General features: G+C 43.1%; 1 protein-coding gene across 4 annotated transcripts in view; it reads right to left on the bottom strand.

Annotated features, from left to right (window-relative positions):
* LOC141911671 (polypeptide N-acetylgalactosaminyltransferase 5-like) overlaps window positions 1-21,044 on the bottom strand; it is a 33,564-nt gene that overhangs the window by 6,713 nt on the left and 5,807 nt on the right. For 2 of the 4 annotated variants that reach the window (XM_074802668.1, XM_074802670.1), the window contains exons 2-6: window positions 5,686-6,339; window positions 4,936-5,089; window positions 3,198-3,364; window positions 2,462-2,626; window positions 1,754-1,967 (exon numbers count right to left, since the gene is read on the bottom strand). In XM_074802668.1, the coding sequence (XP_074658769.1) occupies window positions 1,754-1,967; window positions 2,462-2,626; window positions 3,198-3,364; window positions 4,936-5,089; window positions 5,686-6,184 (1,199 nt within the window). In that variant the 5' untranslated portion in view covers window positions 6,185-6,339. The remainder of the gene's footprint in view (window positions 1-1,753; window positions 1,968-2,461; window positions 2,627-3,197; window positions 3,365-4,935; window positions 5,090-5,685; window positions 6,340-21,044) is intronic. The other 2 variants (XM_074802667.1, XM_074802669.1) reach the window with 1 other exon arrangement.

Genomic DNA, 21,044 nt, shown 5'->3' with positions numbered 1-21,044 from the left:
GGGGCCGGTTGCACAGTCATTGCGTGGACCAATCTATGACAAATATAGCAATCTTCAAGATCATCACGACTCTATGCAACTGGTCCAAGTGGGTCAATTCTGGCAAGATGACATTTAGAATTGCTACAATGAATTTTGAATTTTTAACGGCTGTAACGGCCACAAACTTTAATCAACTTTCGAGTTACTGACCCTAAACCGAGTTCCCTCTCTGAGATTTAATCAAAATGTTTTTTCTGTTTTAAATGAAGTTTTTGTTGTGTTGACATCGACAAATCGTAAAAGCTGAACCTGGAATACAACTGTTATTAGGAGAAAAGCGAAAAATTCTAAATTCCCTGAACAAAAACCTTGTTTCTAACTCTACGGGATGAGTGTAGCATCTAACAACTACATGGCTGCATGGAAGCTAAAATATCACGACACATGGACTGAAATCAATAATGAATAAAATACCGCCATTTCTAAAAAAAATCCACCAATAATCAAGTCGTCTCTGAGCGGAAAACTCTCGCGCCATCCGATCAACAATACGAAAGCGGCACTGGCAAGCGACTCATCAAGTCGATAACGTCTGTATTAAATGTCGTCTGTGAACAGAGGATAGATTGCACCGTAAACCCAACAACGATAGAGACAGACACGCCCCCTGTCGAGGGAGGATGCACTGAGGCAGGAGAGACAGACACGCCCCCTGTCGAGGGAGGATGCAGTGAAACAGTAGACACAGCCACGCCACCTGTGGGACAGAGTCTGGATAGAAGAATATCATTAAATGTATCCGGGAACGTAAAGAAAAGCCTTCACTTCTTGTATTCTAGGAAATCGAGATTTTTAGGGAAACATATAAGGAACTGGAGGTGAAGAAGAAATGGAGAATTTTGTGAAAGATTTCATGATTTTTGGTTGTCCGTCGAGGCCCAACTACCACATCGTGAGAGGGGTGAAACTATCAGGTGGAGCGTGATGAGTTCCAATATCAACAGGATGAACAGATGCTGAATTGGGAGAGAAAAGGAGCAACTCATTAGACACCAACTACCAACATTAGTAACGAATACATAGATGTCCCACAATATAAAGATGTCCCACAATACATAGATGTCCCACAATATAAGGACATCCCACAAGTAAATATAAACAGAAGTAGAATTGAGTTTTACTTAAAGACATTTTGTAGGCATGCAAAACGTAAAAGATGACAATATACTGATATACAGTGTGTACAACATGCATTCATGCTATAGATGAAACGATTTGAAGAAGTGAAACAGATGTGAAATAACAATGAGTGAGGTTTATATAAAGGGAAACCTACAGAAAATCTACAGAAAACATGGCTGCCTACATTACAGGATGTGTCCATCAATGGTACAATCTGGATGTCCATCAGAGGTACAATCTGGATGTCCATCAGAGGTACAATCTGGATGTCCATCAGAGTAACAATCTGGATGTCCATCAGAGGAACAATCTGGATGTCCATCAGAGGAACAATCTGAATGTCCATTAAAGCTACAATCTGCATATCCATCAGACCTGTCATTTGGTAATTCATAAAGGCAGCCATTTTTTCCACAGATCAAGGTCTTCATTCAAGGGAAGTACAACCGTGTAATGAATATGAATGAACAACCACCAAACAATGAAAAATCAAAAAGCGATTAGAAGAAAAATCGGTCTCAAATTCTGTCTCACTCGAAATCACGGGTCGCAAGCACAAACTAAACATGTACTAAACACTTAACGCTACCTTAGCGGAGCGACCTCTGTCGGCCGACGGCGCATTTCGTGGTCGGGAATAGAGTGCCAGTTGAACTGTAGATTCCAGTCGAAACCGCCGACACTCGTGTGTTTGGCGCTGGCGTAGTTGAACTTTAAAGTGTCGTCATCGAGGACATCGATTACCGGACATACTACATTAGACTTACTGATCGCTATCCGATCTAACATCGGTTCTAACCAGCCTGAAAATCAGTCAACCATTTAAAACACTGTGCGGAGACCATCTGTATTTCATTCATTGCATCTAGTATCATCGTCCTCTCAGGAAACCACGAGATCAGGACCGCAGGCGGTCTCACAATGATGTGGGTTTAATTCCGAACTGGGTCTAGGAGGGATATTGGATAAAAGTAGCCAGGTTTGGGTTTAAGGCCTAAATCTAAGCTCAGGAATTTCACTATAAGCTTTAAAGCTTCGAGACTAGTTTTACTCATTAAGGAACGACGACTAAAAGATGTTTAGAGTTTTGTACAGCAGTAGAAATTTTGGGGGAAAAATTGTTCAAGAACAAGAATTGGAATTTACTTCTAAAACATTTGGGACATTGTGTAGACCCGCTCATAACCAGTCATTACCCAGCATTCATTTTAAAAGAATTTTTCCAACAATTTCATGACGATAAAATTAATCTCCAGAAAATCGAATGTTTAAAATTATGACGAAAATTCTGTCGTACCTTCTGCGCATTCGCAATGCGAGTCTAGATAAGTGAGAACCGTCCCTGTAGCGACCGAAGCACCGAGTAACCGAGCGCGTATTAATCCTTCACGTCGTTTCGCACGCACTACTTTCACTTTGCCCAGTTTAGCTACGTATTCGTCTAACGGCGATTTTAAATGTTCTAAAAAATCAATTGGAATTCTGAAATAGCTATGAAGAAATAGGGTTAATACAGTAGTGTGGATCCTACCGGCCGTGTGGACCGTGCGGACCGTGCGGACTGTACACTCGCTAGGCGGGACGACTCCAGGTACTCTGGAACGTGTTAAACAGTCGTCTCGTCTCAACGTGTCCAGATGTTTACAAACCATTCATTTCATGGATCTCTGTTGATTTTGAATCAGTTGCACACACTCATGGCTTAATCAGACAGGTTTAAGACCATCTTAGTTCAGAACCCACTTTCAAATTCGTGACTTAAGTCCAAAGGTCGTCCTAAACCTTAAGACTGGTCTTAGGTTGTTAGTTTGGCTATAGAACTCAGTTGGTCTAAGACCGGTCTTAGACTGTCTAAGCCATGACTGTACAACCGTCAGGGGCCAGTTGCATAGTCAGGGCTTAGACTTAAGACCAGTCTAAGACCAACTCAGTTCTATAGCCAATCTAACAACTTAAGACCAGTCTTAAGATTTAAGATCTCCTAATTCACGACTGCGCAACTAGAAGCTGACAGAGGGTTCAATAAAACTTACCCATGTTTGAATAATCGTCGATGAGTAGAATTTCTTTAATAAGATGTGGAGGAGACCTGTCCAGTACGCTGTGTACTGTTCTCAATAACGCAGACCAAGCTTCATTGTGGAAACAGATAATAACACTTGTATCTGGAAGGTTGTCGTGATATTTTATATCTCTGCATCTGTAAAATAGAATAAACGTGACTGACACCGAGGATGAGTGTCGGTTATACTGAGACTGATGGTGAATACTGCGTACTGATTTTATTAGAAATTACCATCTTTCGCTGCTAGTGTATTTTATAGGGTCAGGTCAGGTCAGACTGAGATTGTCGAACTGGGTCCTGGTCCGCTGGTGAGCATTTCCTTCAGGGTGCTCAGATTAGGATTTATTCCTCCCTATCTCTCTGGGGTGCTGGGGAAGGGAGGAAGGGGGCGCATTTGATAAGATCTCATACATTGACGCAGAAAATGCGACATGAATTTTTTTTTCACGAACCACAATCGTGAATGCCAGAAATACTTTATTTCTGTCTAGAATATTTTTTATTCAACAACGAAGGCGCGATTTCCAACATTGTGCTAAACACGAAGCTAATATTTCATACTTAATGAAATTCCCCTCGCAGCTAATTTTGAATATGATATATAAATAACTGGCGGCCTTGTCTTTGTGACGGTTACATTTCAAATAGACGAATTCAAATCTATAAAATATGAAAAGAATTATCAATAAAACTGACAGTAAATCAAGCCGTAATTTGATTGAATACGTGATAAAAATCACTCATATTTCATATTTCTGTTTATCACGGAAATTTCTATCGATTCAAACTCGAGTCGTCTGCGTCTCGCAATCGCGTGATACCTTCAGGGTGTCAGTTAGCGCGCATGCGCACGGTTACATGTTACATACGGTTATAGGTTTAGAGGAGGATGGTGACATGCTGCTGCTACAATATTCCAAATATACCACAATTCCACAGTTCGACAATTCTTTAGTTGTTGCGTGGACTCTTGACCCAGTTCCACAGTTGTGTGGGTTTAGTTTGACTCTGCGGAACCCAGTTCCACAGTTGTGTGGGATTGATTTGACTCTGTACCCAGTTCCACAGTTGTGTGGGATTGATTTGACTCTGAACCCAGTTCCACAGTTGTGTGGGATTGATTTGACTCTGGACCTAGTTCCACAGTTGTGTGGGTTTGATTTGACTCTGAACCCAGTTCCACAGTTGTGTGGGATTGATTTGACTCTGAACCCAGTTCCACAGTTGTGTGAGTTTAATTTGACTCTGCGGAACCCAGTTCCACAGTTGTGTGGGATTGATTTGACTCTGAACCCAGTTCCACAGTTGTGTGGGTTTACTTTGACTCTGAATCCAGTTCCACAGTTGTGTGGGTTTAGTTTGACTCTGCGGAACCCAGTTCCACAGTTGTGTGGGTTTAGTTTGACTCTGCGGAACCCAGTTCCACAGTTGTGTGGGTTTAGTTTGACTCTGCGGAACCCAGTTCCACAGTTGTGTGGGATTGATTTGACTCTGAACCCAGTTCCACAGTTGTGTGGGTTTACTTTGACTCTGAACCCAGTTTCACAGTTGTGTGAGTTTAATTTGACTCTGCGGAACCCAGTTCCACAGTTGTGTGGGTTTAATTTGATTGTGAATCCAGTCAAATCTCAAACACCCGCGACGCTCACACATATTGACCCCCCCCCCCCCCCGAGCACGACGACTGGTAGACACTTCATACTCACTCTCTATCTCTCACATCAGGTAAACTTCTATGTAAAGAGATCATTTCACTGGCGTAACCGTTAAACGCATTCTCCTTCCACAATCGATCGAATCTAGCGCGTTCAGTCGGGTTTAACTTCTCCTTGTCAATGACGACCGGTTTTCCCATTTCACCTGCGGCGAAAATAAATAGTGCAGAAAACACGAATAAACATAGAAATATGGATTAATGTTTAAAAGGTCAGAACAAAATGCCATCATCGCGAACAAAGTTCACAATTGAGAGTGTTTGTCGTGTTTTCTGGAAGAATCTATGGCGGTTGCTGAGACTGTCATACTTTCTGATGCTTTCCAGAATGGTCTATTGAGGCAGCCATGTTTTCTGACATGTTTTTGAGAATGGTCTATGGAGGCAGCCATGTTTTCTGACATGTCTTCCAGAATGGTCTATGGAGGCAGCCATGTTTTCTGACATGTCTTCCAGAATGGTCTATGGAGGCAGCCATGTTTTCTGACATGTCTTCCAGAATGGTCTATGGAGGCAGCCATGTTTTCTGACATGTCTTCCAGAATGGTCTATGGAGGCAGCCATGTTTTCTGACATGTCTTCCAGAATGGTCTATGGAGGCAGCCATGTTTTCTGACATGTCTTCCAGAATGGTCTATGGAGGCAGCCGTGTTTTCTGACATGTCTTCCAGAATGGTCTATGGAGGCAGCCATGTTTCCTGCCACCTTTCTAGAAGGGTATTTATATGATTCTTTGTCTTACCTGGAGCGCTTAAGTTTCTGGTTGTTTTCTTCGATTCATCGATTTTAACAGGTTTATTTATAAACATCTTCTCCTCCTGCTGCTGCTGCTGGTCCTTGTTATCGGGAATGTTCTGAATTATATTCCCGTTTAACGGTTGACCCAGGAATACCGGTATATTCCTGGCAACCCTATCCCCGATCTGTTGTTTACGCAAACCCTGCAGTCCATTACGCCCTAAATGCTGCCCTAAAAAGCTATCCACTTTGATACCTATATCTTTCTCGCTATCACTACCACCCGCGTGACCGCCAGGGGGCGCCTCACCCGCTTGGTCCATATTCTGCACGCGCGCTTCGCGTTGTAACGGCGGAATTTTACGCGGTCCGCCGCCAGGGGGCGCTGGGTCGATAGTGTGGTCGCTGAATGAGTATACCAGCACAGCCGCGAACCACAGCATAGGAATCAACACGACCACTTTAATTATCAAACTGCGCCTTCGTGCAAACATTCCGGGCATGTTTTAAGATATGTGAGTTTTAAAACTTGATATGAAAAAAATGACGCGGCACTAGGGATGTATCTGAGGGTGTATGTTTGATGGAATGTGGAAGTTTTCTAAATGCTCGCCAGGTGTCGTCGTCAACTGTAGCCGAGACTCATTTGATGGACGCACTGAAAAATATAAAGGGCAAAAGGTAATTTTAGTTGACAAGGAATGTTTAGATAGGTTTTTTTATGTGACTGGGCGCGGCTCGTAATCATATCTCGTATAGTGACAATAGTTACAGAGAAAGTTCACCATAGAATCAGAGGTTTGAGATATTAATGACAGTATTATCAGCAGTTAAACACACGCATGCGCCGATCTATGACCACAATTCAAACTTATTGATTTTACCCCCGAGCTCTCTAAGTCAACATCGTGTGGTCATTATTTATTTACACTCTATTTACACCAGCAGAAACAATTAGATATAAAATATTCACTGATATCCGATAATTAACAATGATTCACTTTACTTTAGGCAGATACAGTATACTATATAATACATGTCATCGTCTCAATTAGCTGATATACCTCCGCAACCAGATCACAACCCGATCACAACCCGATCACATCCCGATCACAACCTTCACAACCTACACAACCCGATCACAACCGACACAACCCGATCACAACCTTCATAACCTACACAACCCGATCACAACCTACACAACCCGATCACAACCTACACAACCAACATCATTTTTAATCTGTTAAATGTTCTATTGTAGTGAGTTTAAAACATCTGTTCTCCACACCTGAGTGTATACTAGGGCTATTCCTACTACTAGGGCGGCTCCGTCGGTACCGAATTGAGATCAATCTGCTGTAACAGTTTCACTGTGTCGGGGACAGTGTCGACAATCTGTGTGACTACAGTGACAATTAAAATTGCTTTGTTGCTCCAATCATCCGCCAGTTATCTTTAACCAACTTATGAGCACCTGTAGCCCCTGCACTCCTCGGACCGGTTTTATAAACTGGTATTTCCTTAGACAAAGGGGCTAGCTCAATTCATTATCAATTGAGTTAACCTTTGGAATAAAGGTAACAGCAGTTTATCAAACCGCCCCTCAGTTTTCAAACTGTACACCTGGCTATCCGGTACTGAGATGAGATTTGGAAATCGTTGAGTACAAGATGCGCATTGATAATAGACATCACTCTCACTCTCACTCTCACTCTCACTATCTCATTCTCGTTCTCACGCCCTCACTCTCACACTCACTCTTACTCTCACACTCACACACTCATTCTCACACTCATTCTCACACTCACTCTCATTCTCATTCTCACTCTCTCACTCTCAGTCTCTCGGTACCAGGTGACACACATCGAGAGCAGACGACTCTTGCATATTAAACAGACGGTGAAATGGGATTCAAGATGTAAAAAATCAATAGGAAATGAATTACTCTTCAATTCAAGTGTGAATGAACTCTTAATACTTCAGACCCACGCGTATACATGCATCACTTATAGAATGCATCGATTAGCTTTCAAATTGTCGACACTATTTCCACCATGTAAAGGGCGCCGAAAATTGAATTATCAATCTCTCTCCTCCTCACCGACAAGTAGCGGATACCAGTGACAGAGTAGCCCCGAGGGTAACGACTCTCCGGTACCGGAGTGTACATCACACTCACTCACACGCGCTTTCACTTCAAAATGGTTCTCTGAATTATATACCAAACGGTTAAATAAATCGATACATCTAAATCAGCATATCGGTTTTATTTGCTGCCGAACTCTAGTCCGACTGTCAATACTCAAATCTCCCCTAGGAAAAAAACATTTGAATTCCAGTCGCTGTTTCATTGTGAAGTTCTCGTGTAGAGAACTGAGTCACGAAACTGCCATCACGTGACAATAACGTGACCTCTTGTCGTACAAGCCACAATCTGTATTGTACCAGAACAATCCAAAACTGACCTATCCGATCAATCTATAGATCGCGCATGAGTGGTCCGTGAAAGGTTTGTATGCCGTCTCGACCTGAGCGAGTTACTGAAGGACCTGGTCAGATAAATTTATATTTGAATGTATAACACTGTTGCCACGACCACAGTCTTCATTACACTTGAGGTCCACCAGTCAGAAATACTGAATCGATTGAGGAGTTTTATAGAATTCTGTACGGCACGAGGTCCACCAGTCAGAAATACTGAGTCGATTGAATCGCTTCGTCGATGGTGTAAAAATATTTTACGTCGTTGCCGCCGCAAATTGGCATTCTCCGCTGTAGTCTAACGTTAGCGTTACGTAAATAAATGTCACGTTGGATTTACGAGCGTTTAATTACGTTTATAAAGTAACGTCGTTGCGTAGCGTCGCAGCGGAGGAAGAATCGCGCTGTTCGGCGGCGGCGGTTTTTACGGTGTTTCTCGTGAAGGATTGAGAAGCTTCGTCGTTCTCTGCAGAATCATGCGGAAAAAATTCGCCATATATAACCTTGGCATTGACCTAGAGTTTGACCTTGACCGAGAAACTAACTCATTAAGCGCGTGTATATATATATATATGTATTTACATTGTAATATGCAAATTAAGTATTCTTCAAACTTGTAGAAGTACTTTTTTGCTGCAAACTTTTTATGATGTTTACTTTTTTTATCAACAATTCGTGTTAAGAGTTTCATGTTTAAACACGAGAATTCTTCAACTGATCTAATAGGAATTTTATGTGACTTGGTTCAGAACATCAAATAACACTCAGCGGTATCAGACAAATTGAACCTTCCTCAGGTCGAGTCCTGTGGAAAAATTAACCTTATATAATCAGCATTAGGAATATAGTCTTGTACCCCCACCCGCTAGACTATCCGTGCTGCCTGTAGTTTGTACGACACCAATAGACAATCTGTTGCCTGACCCCCCCCCCTGCAAACAGCCAGACCAGGGAACGATCTGGTGTTGACTAATAGAATATCGGGTTCAGGTAAATATGTTCATGGGGCCCAGATAACGAAAATAGACCTCATGCAGGGTGACGATAAGTTTTTAAGTGTAATCTGTTGAGTAGATGGAGGGGGAGGGGAGGAGGGGTTGGGGGTGACACCCGACACACACTCCGGATGTAACTCCACTCTCGACGCGTCTGTTGTTTTATCATTGCGCAGACGAGACTCGACGCCGCGCCGCGCATTTAGAGAGACTTCAAATAAAAATCCCGAAACGTCTTCGCCGCTTCATCTGCGAGATTAGTTTCTTACAACTCATTAACAAAATGTACACGCCAAAAATCAGACGCAAACAAAATGCTAACATATTAAAAACCAGATCGACTAAACGACGATTTCATTCTCGCAGCAACGTCTGCGACACGAACAGCCGTCTGCGACACGAACAGCCGTCTGCGAGTCGAGTAAATCAAACTACAAAACGCCGGGATGAACCGTCGATGAGTTTTTGATTAATAACAACAATCAGCGCCGGTTATTACGAACAGGAGAAGCCTCGAGGTGAATTAAGAAGTTTGAAGTATCTAATCTTCAATCGTCGCCGTTGAATTACTGCCGCTACTGTTAGTCGTCGAGGTAATTAATTCTGGGGACATTGCGGTAAATGGGAGCGCTGCGAAGATGAAAGAACGCGCATCACCGAAAAAAATATGATAATAATGATTGACTTGACGACGACGAATCAGAAACTAATCATGACCTCAGAAACACTGAATCAGCGCCTTAGCAATCGAGGATTATACCTCTGGCAATCGAGGGTCCGCTAGGTGCGCCAGTGTGCCCAGGCCTAAAGGTTAACTCTTTCAAGTGGTTTGTCCGGGGGAATTTATCGAGGCAGCCATCTTTCTCTGGCAGCCATCTTTTCTAGATAGATCTATAGATGATTTGATGATGTAATAGGGGGTATTTGCGGAGGCAGACATCTTGTGAGCACTAATTAGCAAATTGAAATGACCTGGAAAACAGGTGCCCAGGTTTAGTAGCTACGTTACAGATGACGACAATGTCGATCGTTTTGATTTAAAAAATCCAGATTTTTCCCATGATTCGTTACGACGTGGACTCCGGCACCATATGTCAGAGTGGATTGATTCTATTCGGTATCGGGCGACATGTGGCGGTTATCGATCGAGATAACGAACATCAGATTCAAAATTTGAAAATCCGGTGGCGCCTATATCCCCGTGTACACATAGAATTGTGACTGATTGTAGTCCCGCTTTTGTTTGAATTAGATCAATAAATTGGATTTACTGTTTCTGATAAAATCAGTTTTTTTCGAATATTCTAACTTCACACAATATAATAAGATATAAACCCACTATCTACAGATTAAAAGAATTTAAAAACCAGAATTTATTTATTCAATCTAAATATATATATAAGACACGACGTTTCGATCTCACCCTAGAGATCATCGTCAGGTGTAACGTCTTCTTTCACACAATATTTTGGTCACTCAACAATAATCAACTGATTTCCAGGTTCAGTTTCTAATAACCAGTCTTATTACGTAGGTTTTCTTCTCATAAGGCTCTGGACTGAGCGGTATTTTGCGAACGACCTTATCGAACGCCTTCAAGACAATAAAAATTAATCAAAAGTCATTTTAGATTTGAAAATGTCCCGGTTCAAACTTCAAAACCACTAGGCGTCAAGTAATTGAACAATAATCACTCTTCAGCTGATATTACTTTATCGAATGCTTTGTGAAGATCGGGTGAAATTAGATAAGAAATAAATCAGTTATAACTTATTCCAAATTTTTCATTAATTCCAAAAGTTCGTTTCATAAATAATTGAAAAATAAAAATAAATTCTTACCAACGAAATCCTTTCAATTTAAGGCAGCTAGGTTTTATTCCATGTTAGAAAAGGTTTAAAACTTCAATTCACGGGAAAAGTGGACGATCCGTTTATAAATCTCCTACTCGAGCGACTGCGCCTGCGCGAGGTGTCGCCTGAAACTTCACTCCAGTGCCACGCATCAGATAAAAGTAGCGCCTCGCAAATCGCTGAGCACACGCGTACTAATACACACTGTGACACACACAATAACGAAAGATCACAGTGACTGATGACGTCACTTGCCAGATGATATAAAATATTTTTTGAAAGGACTCTCACGCAATAATACACGTCGTTATATACACCACGACTGAAGTGGATCAAAATTACTATCGTTTAACGGGCTATCCACTTAGATCCACAGTGGATACGATATCGGGATGAGGAGTCGAACGAGGTGTATTAGGGTGAACGGAGGAGAAGCCATGGGCACAAAGAAATAAACATTTCGAAATAAGTATTCGGCCCGCAGAGCTTGAGCGTCGTATAAAAGAAGCCAATTGTAAAGGTTTTGGAAAATCATAGGCAATTTCAGTGCATCTAAATCCAATCTCCTGGCGCTTGGGCGGCGACATCAAAGAGAAATTCAAAAGAATAATTTCCCGAAAAAAATTGGCGTTGTTTTTGAAAAGAACGCGCGATGAGAGATCGAAAGAGATATCTAGTGTTCAATAGAACAGCAGGAGATGTAATCAGATAGTGATGTGCAGTAGTACAGCAGGTCAGCAGAATATGTTTGTAAATCCCCGAATGTGATTTGACGGAGAAGGGACGTCGACAGATGTTTGAAAGTTAATCGATTTCCATTTCGTATATCTGTCGGTCCTCTCTCTCTCTCTCCACGGTGTATCTATATACAAGTTCAAACAGACCAATCAATTTGTACAATATTGATGTGACAAAAACCATACGTAATGTTGAAGCCTACAATGTGTGCGTGTTTGTGTGCGTGTTTGCGTGCTTGCATTGCAAGGATGCGTGCGGGTATGTACTGACAATAAAAGCATATAGTTCCACAGTTGAGTGGGTTTAGTTTGACTCGGAACCCAGTTCCACAGTTGTGTGGGTTTAGTTTGACTCTGAATCCAGTTCCACAGTTGTGTGGGTTTAATTGTACTCTGAACCCAGTTCCACAGTTGTGTGGGTTTAATTTGACTCTGAACCCAGTTCCACAGTTGTGTGGGTTTAATTTGACTCTGAATCCAGTTCCACAGTTGTGTGGGTTTAATTTGACTCTGAATCCAGTTCCACAGTTGTGTGGGTTTATTTTCACTGTGGACCCAGTTCCACAGTTGAGCCAGGATTAGATCCAATCCAATACTCCTGCGTGGGTCTAATTTTAATACGATTTGTGCGGGTTTGATTCAGATGCAAAGACATTGGATACACGAATTAAAACCACACAACTGTGAATCTAAATCCAGAGACATCCATTTGGATCGCGTTCGGTTGTTTCAGTGTAGAGTTCTCGAGGGATATCGCGAGAACTGCGCGAGAGCGAGAGCGCAATGAAATGATCTATTTGTTCTGCATGAAACGATTTTCCGGAAATTGCACATTTTCATAATTGAAGTATCTTTGTACAAATTAACACGAATCACAACATTGTCAATAAAGCGAGTGATTGATGAACACGTGCGCTTTACATCTCGATTCGGTTCGAATCCCGCATTAACCCAAAATACAACGATTCGGTTGGATTCCCATGACGAAGGCTGGCTCTCATAACTTGTTTATTTTCGGAGCAAACCTTTGTCGTCGCGAGGAGTTGTTCGGCGAAAAGAAACCGAAGAAAATCCGCAGAATCGGCGGAAGAATAAACTTAATCATAATGATAAGATCTGTGTAGTCGGTCTGCGCCCCTGGACAGTTGAAATAATTTATCAGATTGATGCTTACCGCGAACTCGCTTCTATTCTACGGTTGAGAGAAGAAAAGAGAATGGATTGACGATGGATGAGACTGGCGTGGCGGAAAAAGACGTCTGGTCACAGCGGAATAAAAACAGGATTCCCGTCTGCGTATGTGTCTGTTTAATCAGTTACTTTGATAGAAGGAACCCCGGATTGTTGATTAGTGATCCATGTTATACAGGTCTATGTTATCAGATGAGGGGTGGAGGAGCGAGAGGGAGAGGGAGAGGGAGAGAGAGGGAGAGAGGGAGAGAGGGAGAGAGGGGGAGAAAGAGAGGGAGAGAAGAGCTGAGGGGGAGAGGGAGAGGGAGAGGGAGAGAGAGGAGAGAGGGAGATGAGAGAGGAGAGGGAGAGGGTGAGGGAGGAGAGAGAAAGGAGAGAGGAGGAGAGGGGGGAGAGGAGGAGAGGGGGAGAGGAGGAGAGGGGGAGGGGAGGAGAGGAAACAGTGAGAGAGGTTTGAATGGTGAACCCGGTATGAGAGCAGTTTCTTGATATCAGCCGCAATATCACTGCAATATAACATGCATTAAATAAGAGAAGTCGAGAGAGAAGAGAGGAGAGTCCTTCCGTACAGATAGTGAAGGGAGAGAGAGAAGGGAGAGGCACAGAAGAAGGGAAGAGAAGTTGTAGATGTACCAAAGCATAAAGAGAAAGAAGATTGAGACTGAGAATGTATCAGTTTATATTTTCCTGCAATCGATGGATATAGTTTCATTGATGTGATAATGGGCCATGGACCAAATCAAGTGAATCAATGACACTTATATCTGTTTTTATACCGGCGACACAGACACATGTCTGCTGCCTGATTAACAGCTACATAACAATCAATAACAGTATCGTCTGCTTGTAGCTGACTGAGAGAGATTGAGTCGTAACATTTCCTGATCCGTCGTGTAGAGATTACTCGACGGGTAACGTTACAACACGGATCGTTACTAACGAGATATACACTACAGTGTGGTCGGAATCGGTCAAACTGATTAACGGCAGCGACGCGGGTCAAATGTGATCTCGATCGATGGCTAATACTAACATAATAATAGTATCAGTATCTCCTACAATAGTAACATTCTCCATTTACAGTCGGGCGGTCGGCTCCGGCTCAGTGCACGGCACGTTTCAGGAGGCAATTATCATTATGTGAACCACGGCGTGTTGTAACTGATGATTTAGTATTGGGTCATGTTTTATCGACGATAAGTCGAGTTGATGACTGTGCGGGTTTACATTGAGAGGCTGCATTAACAGAGTCCAGTAGTTACATAATAATTAGACTTTACATCGGATCCGGGATTATCTTCACTAGAGAGTACATTTTCGGCAACTGGCACAGAGAACGTCGTGTGCTTTTTCTAGAGACTGATGATAAAACACTATATTCCGTGTTGTGACGAGTATGTGTAGAAAATCCCACAATAAAAACCGGTTTGTTCGGTGGAATCGGAGCCTTCCCAATTTTGTACCGGGTGGAACCGGTAATTTTTACGCCCAGGGACATAACGATTTAGACATCGATATCGCTGCTATAATCGTGTCAAGTGCTGCAGTAGTGCTCGCTGTTTGTCGGCTGCTAAATGGACATTCATAATACTGGCAGCACAATGTACTATCCGAGTCTGAAAACTACAGCCATTAACTCTCTACTGAACCGTCGATTGCAATAACAAACCCGACATCCACTCAGCCGCGCGTTCATATAAACTAAGTGATTTTTTTTTCTCCAACATAAAATCAATTTGCTCTTTCGGCGAGACTGTCGACCCGAACAGTCGAGCCGGTACTGATGGCTGATATCGACAGATCGACAGACTCTCCGCCGGTGCAGCGACGGTTTTACAGCTAGTTGTTTTCCGGAATCGTGGAGCGCAACATTAACACGTGTCCAGGCGTCTGTTTTAAGAATACAATTTTATGAAGAAGTGATTCGTCTGCTACACTGCCGAGTTTCGGTCCGAATTCGAGACAAATATGCAAATATTTCAGTCGATTTCGATAGGTACTCATTTTATCTCAGTCCCTGGTCTCAGTCCCAGCGATTGGTCAATTTCTGGTTGGTGGTGATGTTACGAGAGAACTGATTGGTTGGTGGAAATGTAACATGAGAACTGATTGGTTGGTGGAGATGTAACGAGAGAACTGATTGGTTGGTGGTGATGTAACACGAGAACTGATTGGTTGGTGGAGATGTAACGAGAGAACTGATTGGTTGGTGGTGATGTAACACGAGAACTGATTGGTTGGTGGAAATGTAACATGAGAACTGATTGGTTGGTGGCTCTCCACAACCCACACAGTCCCCACACAGCCCTCACACAGTTCCCCACACAGTTCCCCCACAGCTCCCCCACTGTCCACACAGTTCCCCACACTCCCCTCACAGCCCTAACAACAAGCCAGTGTTGATGAATCTGTAGTAATAAATATTTATAACAAAAACATGACCATTTTATTGTATGCTCTGCGCTGTGCGACCATCGCTTGTTAGAGATCACATTATACAATGATATATAACACCGATTGTATATCAAACCATCACCATATTTTATGAGATTGCTGCTCTTTATTTAGCGGTAGCAGCAGCGACAGACAACAGGACGAGCGAGTGGGTCAGCTCACGCTGTCAGGACGAGCGGGTCCCCTCACGCTGTCAGTACGAGCGAGCGGGTCCCCTCACGCTGTCAGTACGAGCGAGTGGGTCCCCTCACGCTGTCAGTACGAGCGGGTGGGTCCCCTCACGCTGTCAGTACGAGCGGGTCCCCTCGCGCTGTCAGGACGAGCGGGTCCCCTCACGCTATCAGGACGAGCGGGTCCCCTCACGCTGGTCGCGCAGCTCTGGTTGTTAATGGTAGCCCACATCGTTTGATATTCATAGCGTCACGGTTTGATCGGCGCAGTTTGATGGAGAGATAGAGACTGCTGCTGCTGCTGCTGCTGCTACTGCCGCTACTGTATATGATTCAGAGATGCAATAATTCAAACGCGACAGTAATAGGAATTTACAATTATTGATTTTTACATGAAATATGAGTGCCACCGCCGAGTGCACCGGCCGTCGGAGACTCCGCGCCGTTATCAGCAGTCGCTCTTATCTCTGAGGCTTCCACGGTTTAGGAGAAGTCGTCGTGAAGAAGTTCACTTGGTATCAATTACATCTTTTCTCTTGCACGAATGTGGCTGCAGTGGTGGTCACTGTAGATAGACTGGAAGGGGCACCTGCTCGTCGATAGACTGGAAGGGGCACCTGCTCGTCGATAGACTTGAGGGGGCACCTGCTCGTCGATAGACTGGAAGGGGCACCTGCTGTTTCATGCCCACTTTGTTCTACGTGATATTTTATAGTCACGGTTTATTCAGGAATTACTCAGCCTCTCTCTCTCTCTCTCTCTCTCTCTCTCTCTCTCTCTCTCTCTCTCTCTCTCTGTTTGCGGTGGTTATGACAAGTCGCACGCAAATTGCTCTCATTTCGTTAATGTTCGCCATTAGTCGATCGTTTCATGTAGAGAGCAGGCTGTGGCAGTCGAGGGTTCACTAACCGCGCAACCAGACCAGAGTCAAATACAGAAACAAACAAATCTGCTACCCGCAAGCTATCAACAAGGGTGGCTCCGGGCTGCAGATTGTCCGAGGAGTGGCTCCGGGCTGCAGACTGTCTGAAGGATGGCTCCGGGGCTACAGATTGTCCGAGGGATGGCTCCGGGGCTGAGGAAAAAGTTGGATTTTTTCGACCAAATTTCCATTGAATTAGAATGAGTAGAATGAACAACAACCGGTCTCGCAGCTGAAAGTCTTCACAGTTTCTCCGGAGAGAGAAACACCTCGTGTCGATTCTTACGCGACGACATCAAACTCATTTTCCAAGAAAATTCTTTCCCAGGAAATCAACTTCATTTCTCCTAATTCGCTGATAGGTTTTTAACGCCATTGTTTTTTTTAAAAGAAACCCCGTTTGTTTGAACGAACAAAAACAAAGTGAGCGCTAATTCAATCACACAACGAACTCCCCTGCGCGCGTTCCCCTTCCGAGAATTCTATACGCGCATTTAGGTCCAGGGGCTGGTGTCGAATATACCCAGGTGTTCGACCTAGTTTCGTGAAAAAAATGTTCAGTTTACAGCAAAAGTGCTCCGTTATAACGCCACGTTTTGGACCGATGAAAAACGGTCCAACGGACAGTTTTTTTTAGAAAAACCACGGGTTCGTTTTATGTAGACCAAAGAGATGTCAACTTTACCCCCCCCTCTCCCCTTCTCTGTCCTGTTGTATACTAAATTGATTAATCCAAAAAAGAATAAAATCGCAAAATTCATCGAGAGCCAATTCTTAATATTCTTTACCGGTTTACACAGTTAGGTAGGCGTATATGTAATAAGCCTTGCTTTCTTGTTATTGGTAGAATTTATAATCGGATGAATTACATTTTTGATGTATTCATACATGTATAGCCCGCAGGCTATAATCGTACGGGGCTACGCGTTAATCCGTTAATCGGATTAAATCATAATCCGTTTTAACCATGCTATATATATACATATACTGAAGTGATAGATAGATCCCCTCTCTCCTCTCTCTGACTCTCACCCCTCCCATCTCCTCTCTCCCTCCCTCTCCTCTCTCTGACTCTCTCCTCTTCTCTCCTCCTCCCCTCCCCTCTCCTCTCTCCTCTCCTCTCTCCCTCTCCTCTCTCCTCTCCCTCCCCCTCTCCTCTCTCTGACTCTCTCCTCTTCTCTCCCCTCCCCTCCCCTCTCCTCTCTCCCTCTCCTCTCTCCTCTCCCTCCCCCTCTCCTCTCTCTGACTCTCTCCTCTTCTCTCCCCCTCCCCTCCCCTCTCCTCTCTCCTCTCCCTCCCCTCTCTCTCCCCGTCTATTTCCTCTCTCTCCCCTCCCTATATCTCTCACAGACCGGTAACAATTTTCGTGTCTGTGGTTTTGCTACTAATGAGACTGAAGGAATTCTCTCTATCAAATCGTCACGAACTTGCAGCCATCTCTCCATTCAACCGAGAAAGCTTCCATCGTCGCCATCGCCGCTGCCGCTGCACGCAAACTTTTATCTTCCCATCTCTTTCATCGCTGATTGATTTAACACTCTGTATTTATTGTAACAATTACAGTCTCCTTAGTGACCAAACACTAGCGCCTCTAGCGGATGCTCGCTTGCCAAAGAAATGTTGCCTAGAAGGCCAACTTCACACTAGCGCCTCTAGCGGATACACGCTTGCCACAAAAGTGTTGTCTAGAAGGCCAACTTCACACTAGCGCCTCTAGTGGATACTCGCTTGCCACAAAAGTGTTGTCTAGAAGGCCGACTTCACACTAGCGCCTCTAGCGGATACTCGCTTGCCACAGTAGCGCTGCTTGGAAGACTGACTTCACGCAAGCGCCCCTAGCGGATACTCGCTTGCCACAGTAGCGCTGCTTGGAAGACTGACTTCACGCAAGCGCCCCTAGCGGGTCCTCACTTGCCACAGTAGCGTTTCCAGGCGTACGTCCTGCTAAAGCAGATAACGGCGGCGTCTATTGAAACATTCAACAAGGGAATCTCATCTAACTGCGGCAGACTCAAATATCAATATAAGACGTTTCTTTAAGAATAACCGTGGAATTTTATAACCGTATGTACAACATAACCGCAGGCGGGTAACCGACCATCAACACGAGCATCGTAAAACAGACGACACGACGAGTCACATCGTGACTGACATTTCAAATATCTCCAGGCTCCATCATTCTCTATAGTCGAGCGTTAAAGCGTTATTTTATTACATTAGTATCGATTGATATTTAATCGGTGATATATTCAATGATCACTTCATTTTTCGTACGCAGTGTTTCCTGTGAAGCCACTTAACGTCAAATTCTACCATACAACATTCCTTCAATATACACATTATATACAAGCAGCTCACATATAGATATAGATAAATGTATCTGTATTTAATATAGTATTTATGATGAATTGTGAAGTCGCAGTACAGACGATAAACAACTGCGGTTCTATATAGAAATATTCACATGAATATCATTTGAAATTTCATATTATTAATTCCTCTGACAGCAATTAGACTTTGCATATGAGATTAAGTTCAGTCTGGTCCTTGCTTTTGGAGGACAATGTTTAGCTTAGGTTTTCACCAACTCCACAGTTGTGTGGGTGTAATTCGAATCTGAGTCCAGTTCCACAGTTGTGTGGGTTCAATTCGACTCTGAGTCCAGTTCCACAGTTGTGTGGGTTCAATTCGACTCTGAGTCCAGTTCCACAGTTGTGTGGGTTCAATTCGACTCTGAGTCCAGTTCCACAGTTGTGTGGGTTCAATTCGACTCTGAGTCCAGTTTCACAGTTGTGTGGGTTCAATTCGACTCTGAGTCCAGTTCCACAGTTGTGTAGGTTTGATTTGACTCTGAACCCAGTTCCACAGTTGTGTGGGTTTAATTTGACTCTGAGTCCAGTTCCACAGTTGTGTGGGTTTAATCTGACTGTTGGCAGATGATAGTCCACAACTTGTCCAGTATCTGGGTTACTGCTTGGCGTTTGTACGGCTGAATACTGTGATCTGATTGGTCGAGGAGACCATATCGATCGGGTTGTTAAAGTCATTACGGTGTGAAGTGCGGAAAAGGAATTTAATTGATTATTTCTATCCCTGCTTGCCACGGCTGCTACACAGTAACCGTGCAACTGCAACCGGAAACGCTATTGTTGAATTCATAACAGCCACTCACAGTAACACTTAGAACTGTTATTGAAGTGCTCCACAATATCGCGCCGTTAAAATGAGGGGTTTTAACCGAGATACGGTCCCAGTTAAAGCACTTCCATTTATAGCCAATAATCCGTGATGTCATGAGGTACCGTTTACCGGTTATGATTCACATACCAGTCTAAGCTCATTTTTGTTCTATAGACAATCTAACAACTTAAGACCAGTCTAAGCTCATTTTAGTTCTATAACCAATCTAACAACTTGAGACCAGTCTAAGCTCATTTTAGTTCTATAACTAATCTAACAACATAAGACCAATTTAAAAGCTCATTTTGGTTCTATAATCAATCTAACAACTTAAGAACATAATTCCGAGTCCAATTTTGAACTAGGGCCGATCAGATGAAATGTTTTTGGACGTGTCTGAGCCCAGTCTATCATCATGTCGACAATATCACAGTTGTAAATGATATGATGCGGAATATCTTGAGATAATCGCATTTGAAAGTCAAACTGAGCTGGTTCACAGAAATCGAATAGCGGCTGATACCGTTGTAACCTTTAATACGGTTACTGTGGTGAACGATGTCGGATTGGTTTATCTCACTATCAGTCTCTAGAGCATTGGAAACTGCTGCTTCAGGCCTCGCGTCGCACACCGAGTTTATATATGTCACAATTTGGTTAGTGAAATATCCCTTGACCAGGGGAATGATGCAAACATATGGGGCCCAATCACTTAACCGTATATGGGCTAACCGACACGAAACAGTTAATTGTCACTATTTCAGTTAATCCAGCGATTAACTTTGACAACTTTTAAACTTTCCACTATGTATCAATCATCAGGGACCAACAACCAAACTGAGACCGCAGCAGTTGAGATAACCAGTGGATAGTTGACATAGTGACAATTAAATGTTTATTGTTACTAGATGGTATTTATCTGCTGGTTATCTTTTACCAACTTTTCAGCAACTGCAGCCCCTGTACGGTATTGTTTTCCAACAAAAAGAATTGTTAAATTGAAATGTGAGAAATTTGTAGATTTTTTTTGGCCCCTGCATATATCTGTAATGACAATCAATTAGGCCCTACATAGTTCTGGCAGATGACTGTAGTATTTGAATACATGGCGATGTTTCAGTGAGGCCGGAAATTATTCAATACTTTTTACTCATATGATTGCTTTTCGTAAACGCAGAAAATCCCAGGCGTTTAAGTCTATATATATTCACCGTGGTAATAAAATGTTGGACATATGTATCGTAATAATCAATTTCTCATAAAATATCAAACATATGTTTCCGTACAATCAATGATAAAAAGATCAGAAATTATTGTCGTTATGGTTCATTATATATATAGAGTACAGAGTAGGAATATACAGTACTCTGTATAGAGAAC

Source organism: Tubulanus polymorphus, chromosome 10 (assembly GCF_964204645.1).
Source record: "Tubulanus polymorphus chromosome 10, tnTubPoly1.2, whole genome shotgun sequence".
NCBI lineage: Eukaryota > Metazoa > Nemertea > Palaeonemertea > Tubulaniformes > Tubulanidae > Tubulanus > Tubulanus polymorphus.
Note: the sequence above shows the minus strand (reverse complement) of the source record. Positions and strands in the feature narration are given on the sequence as shown.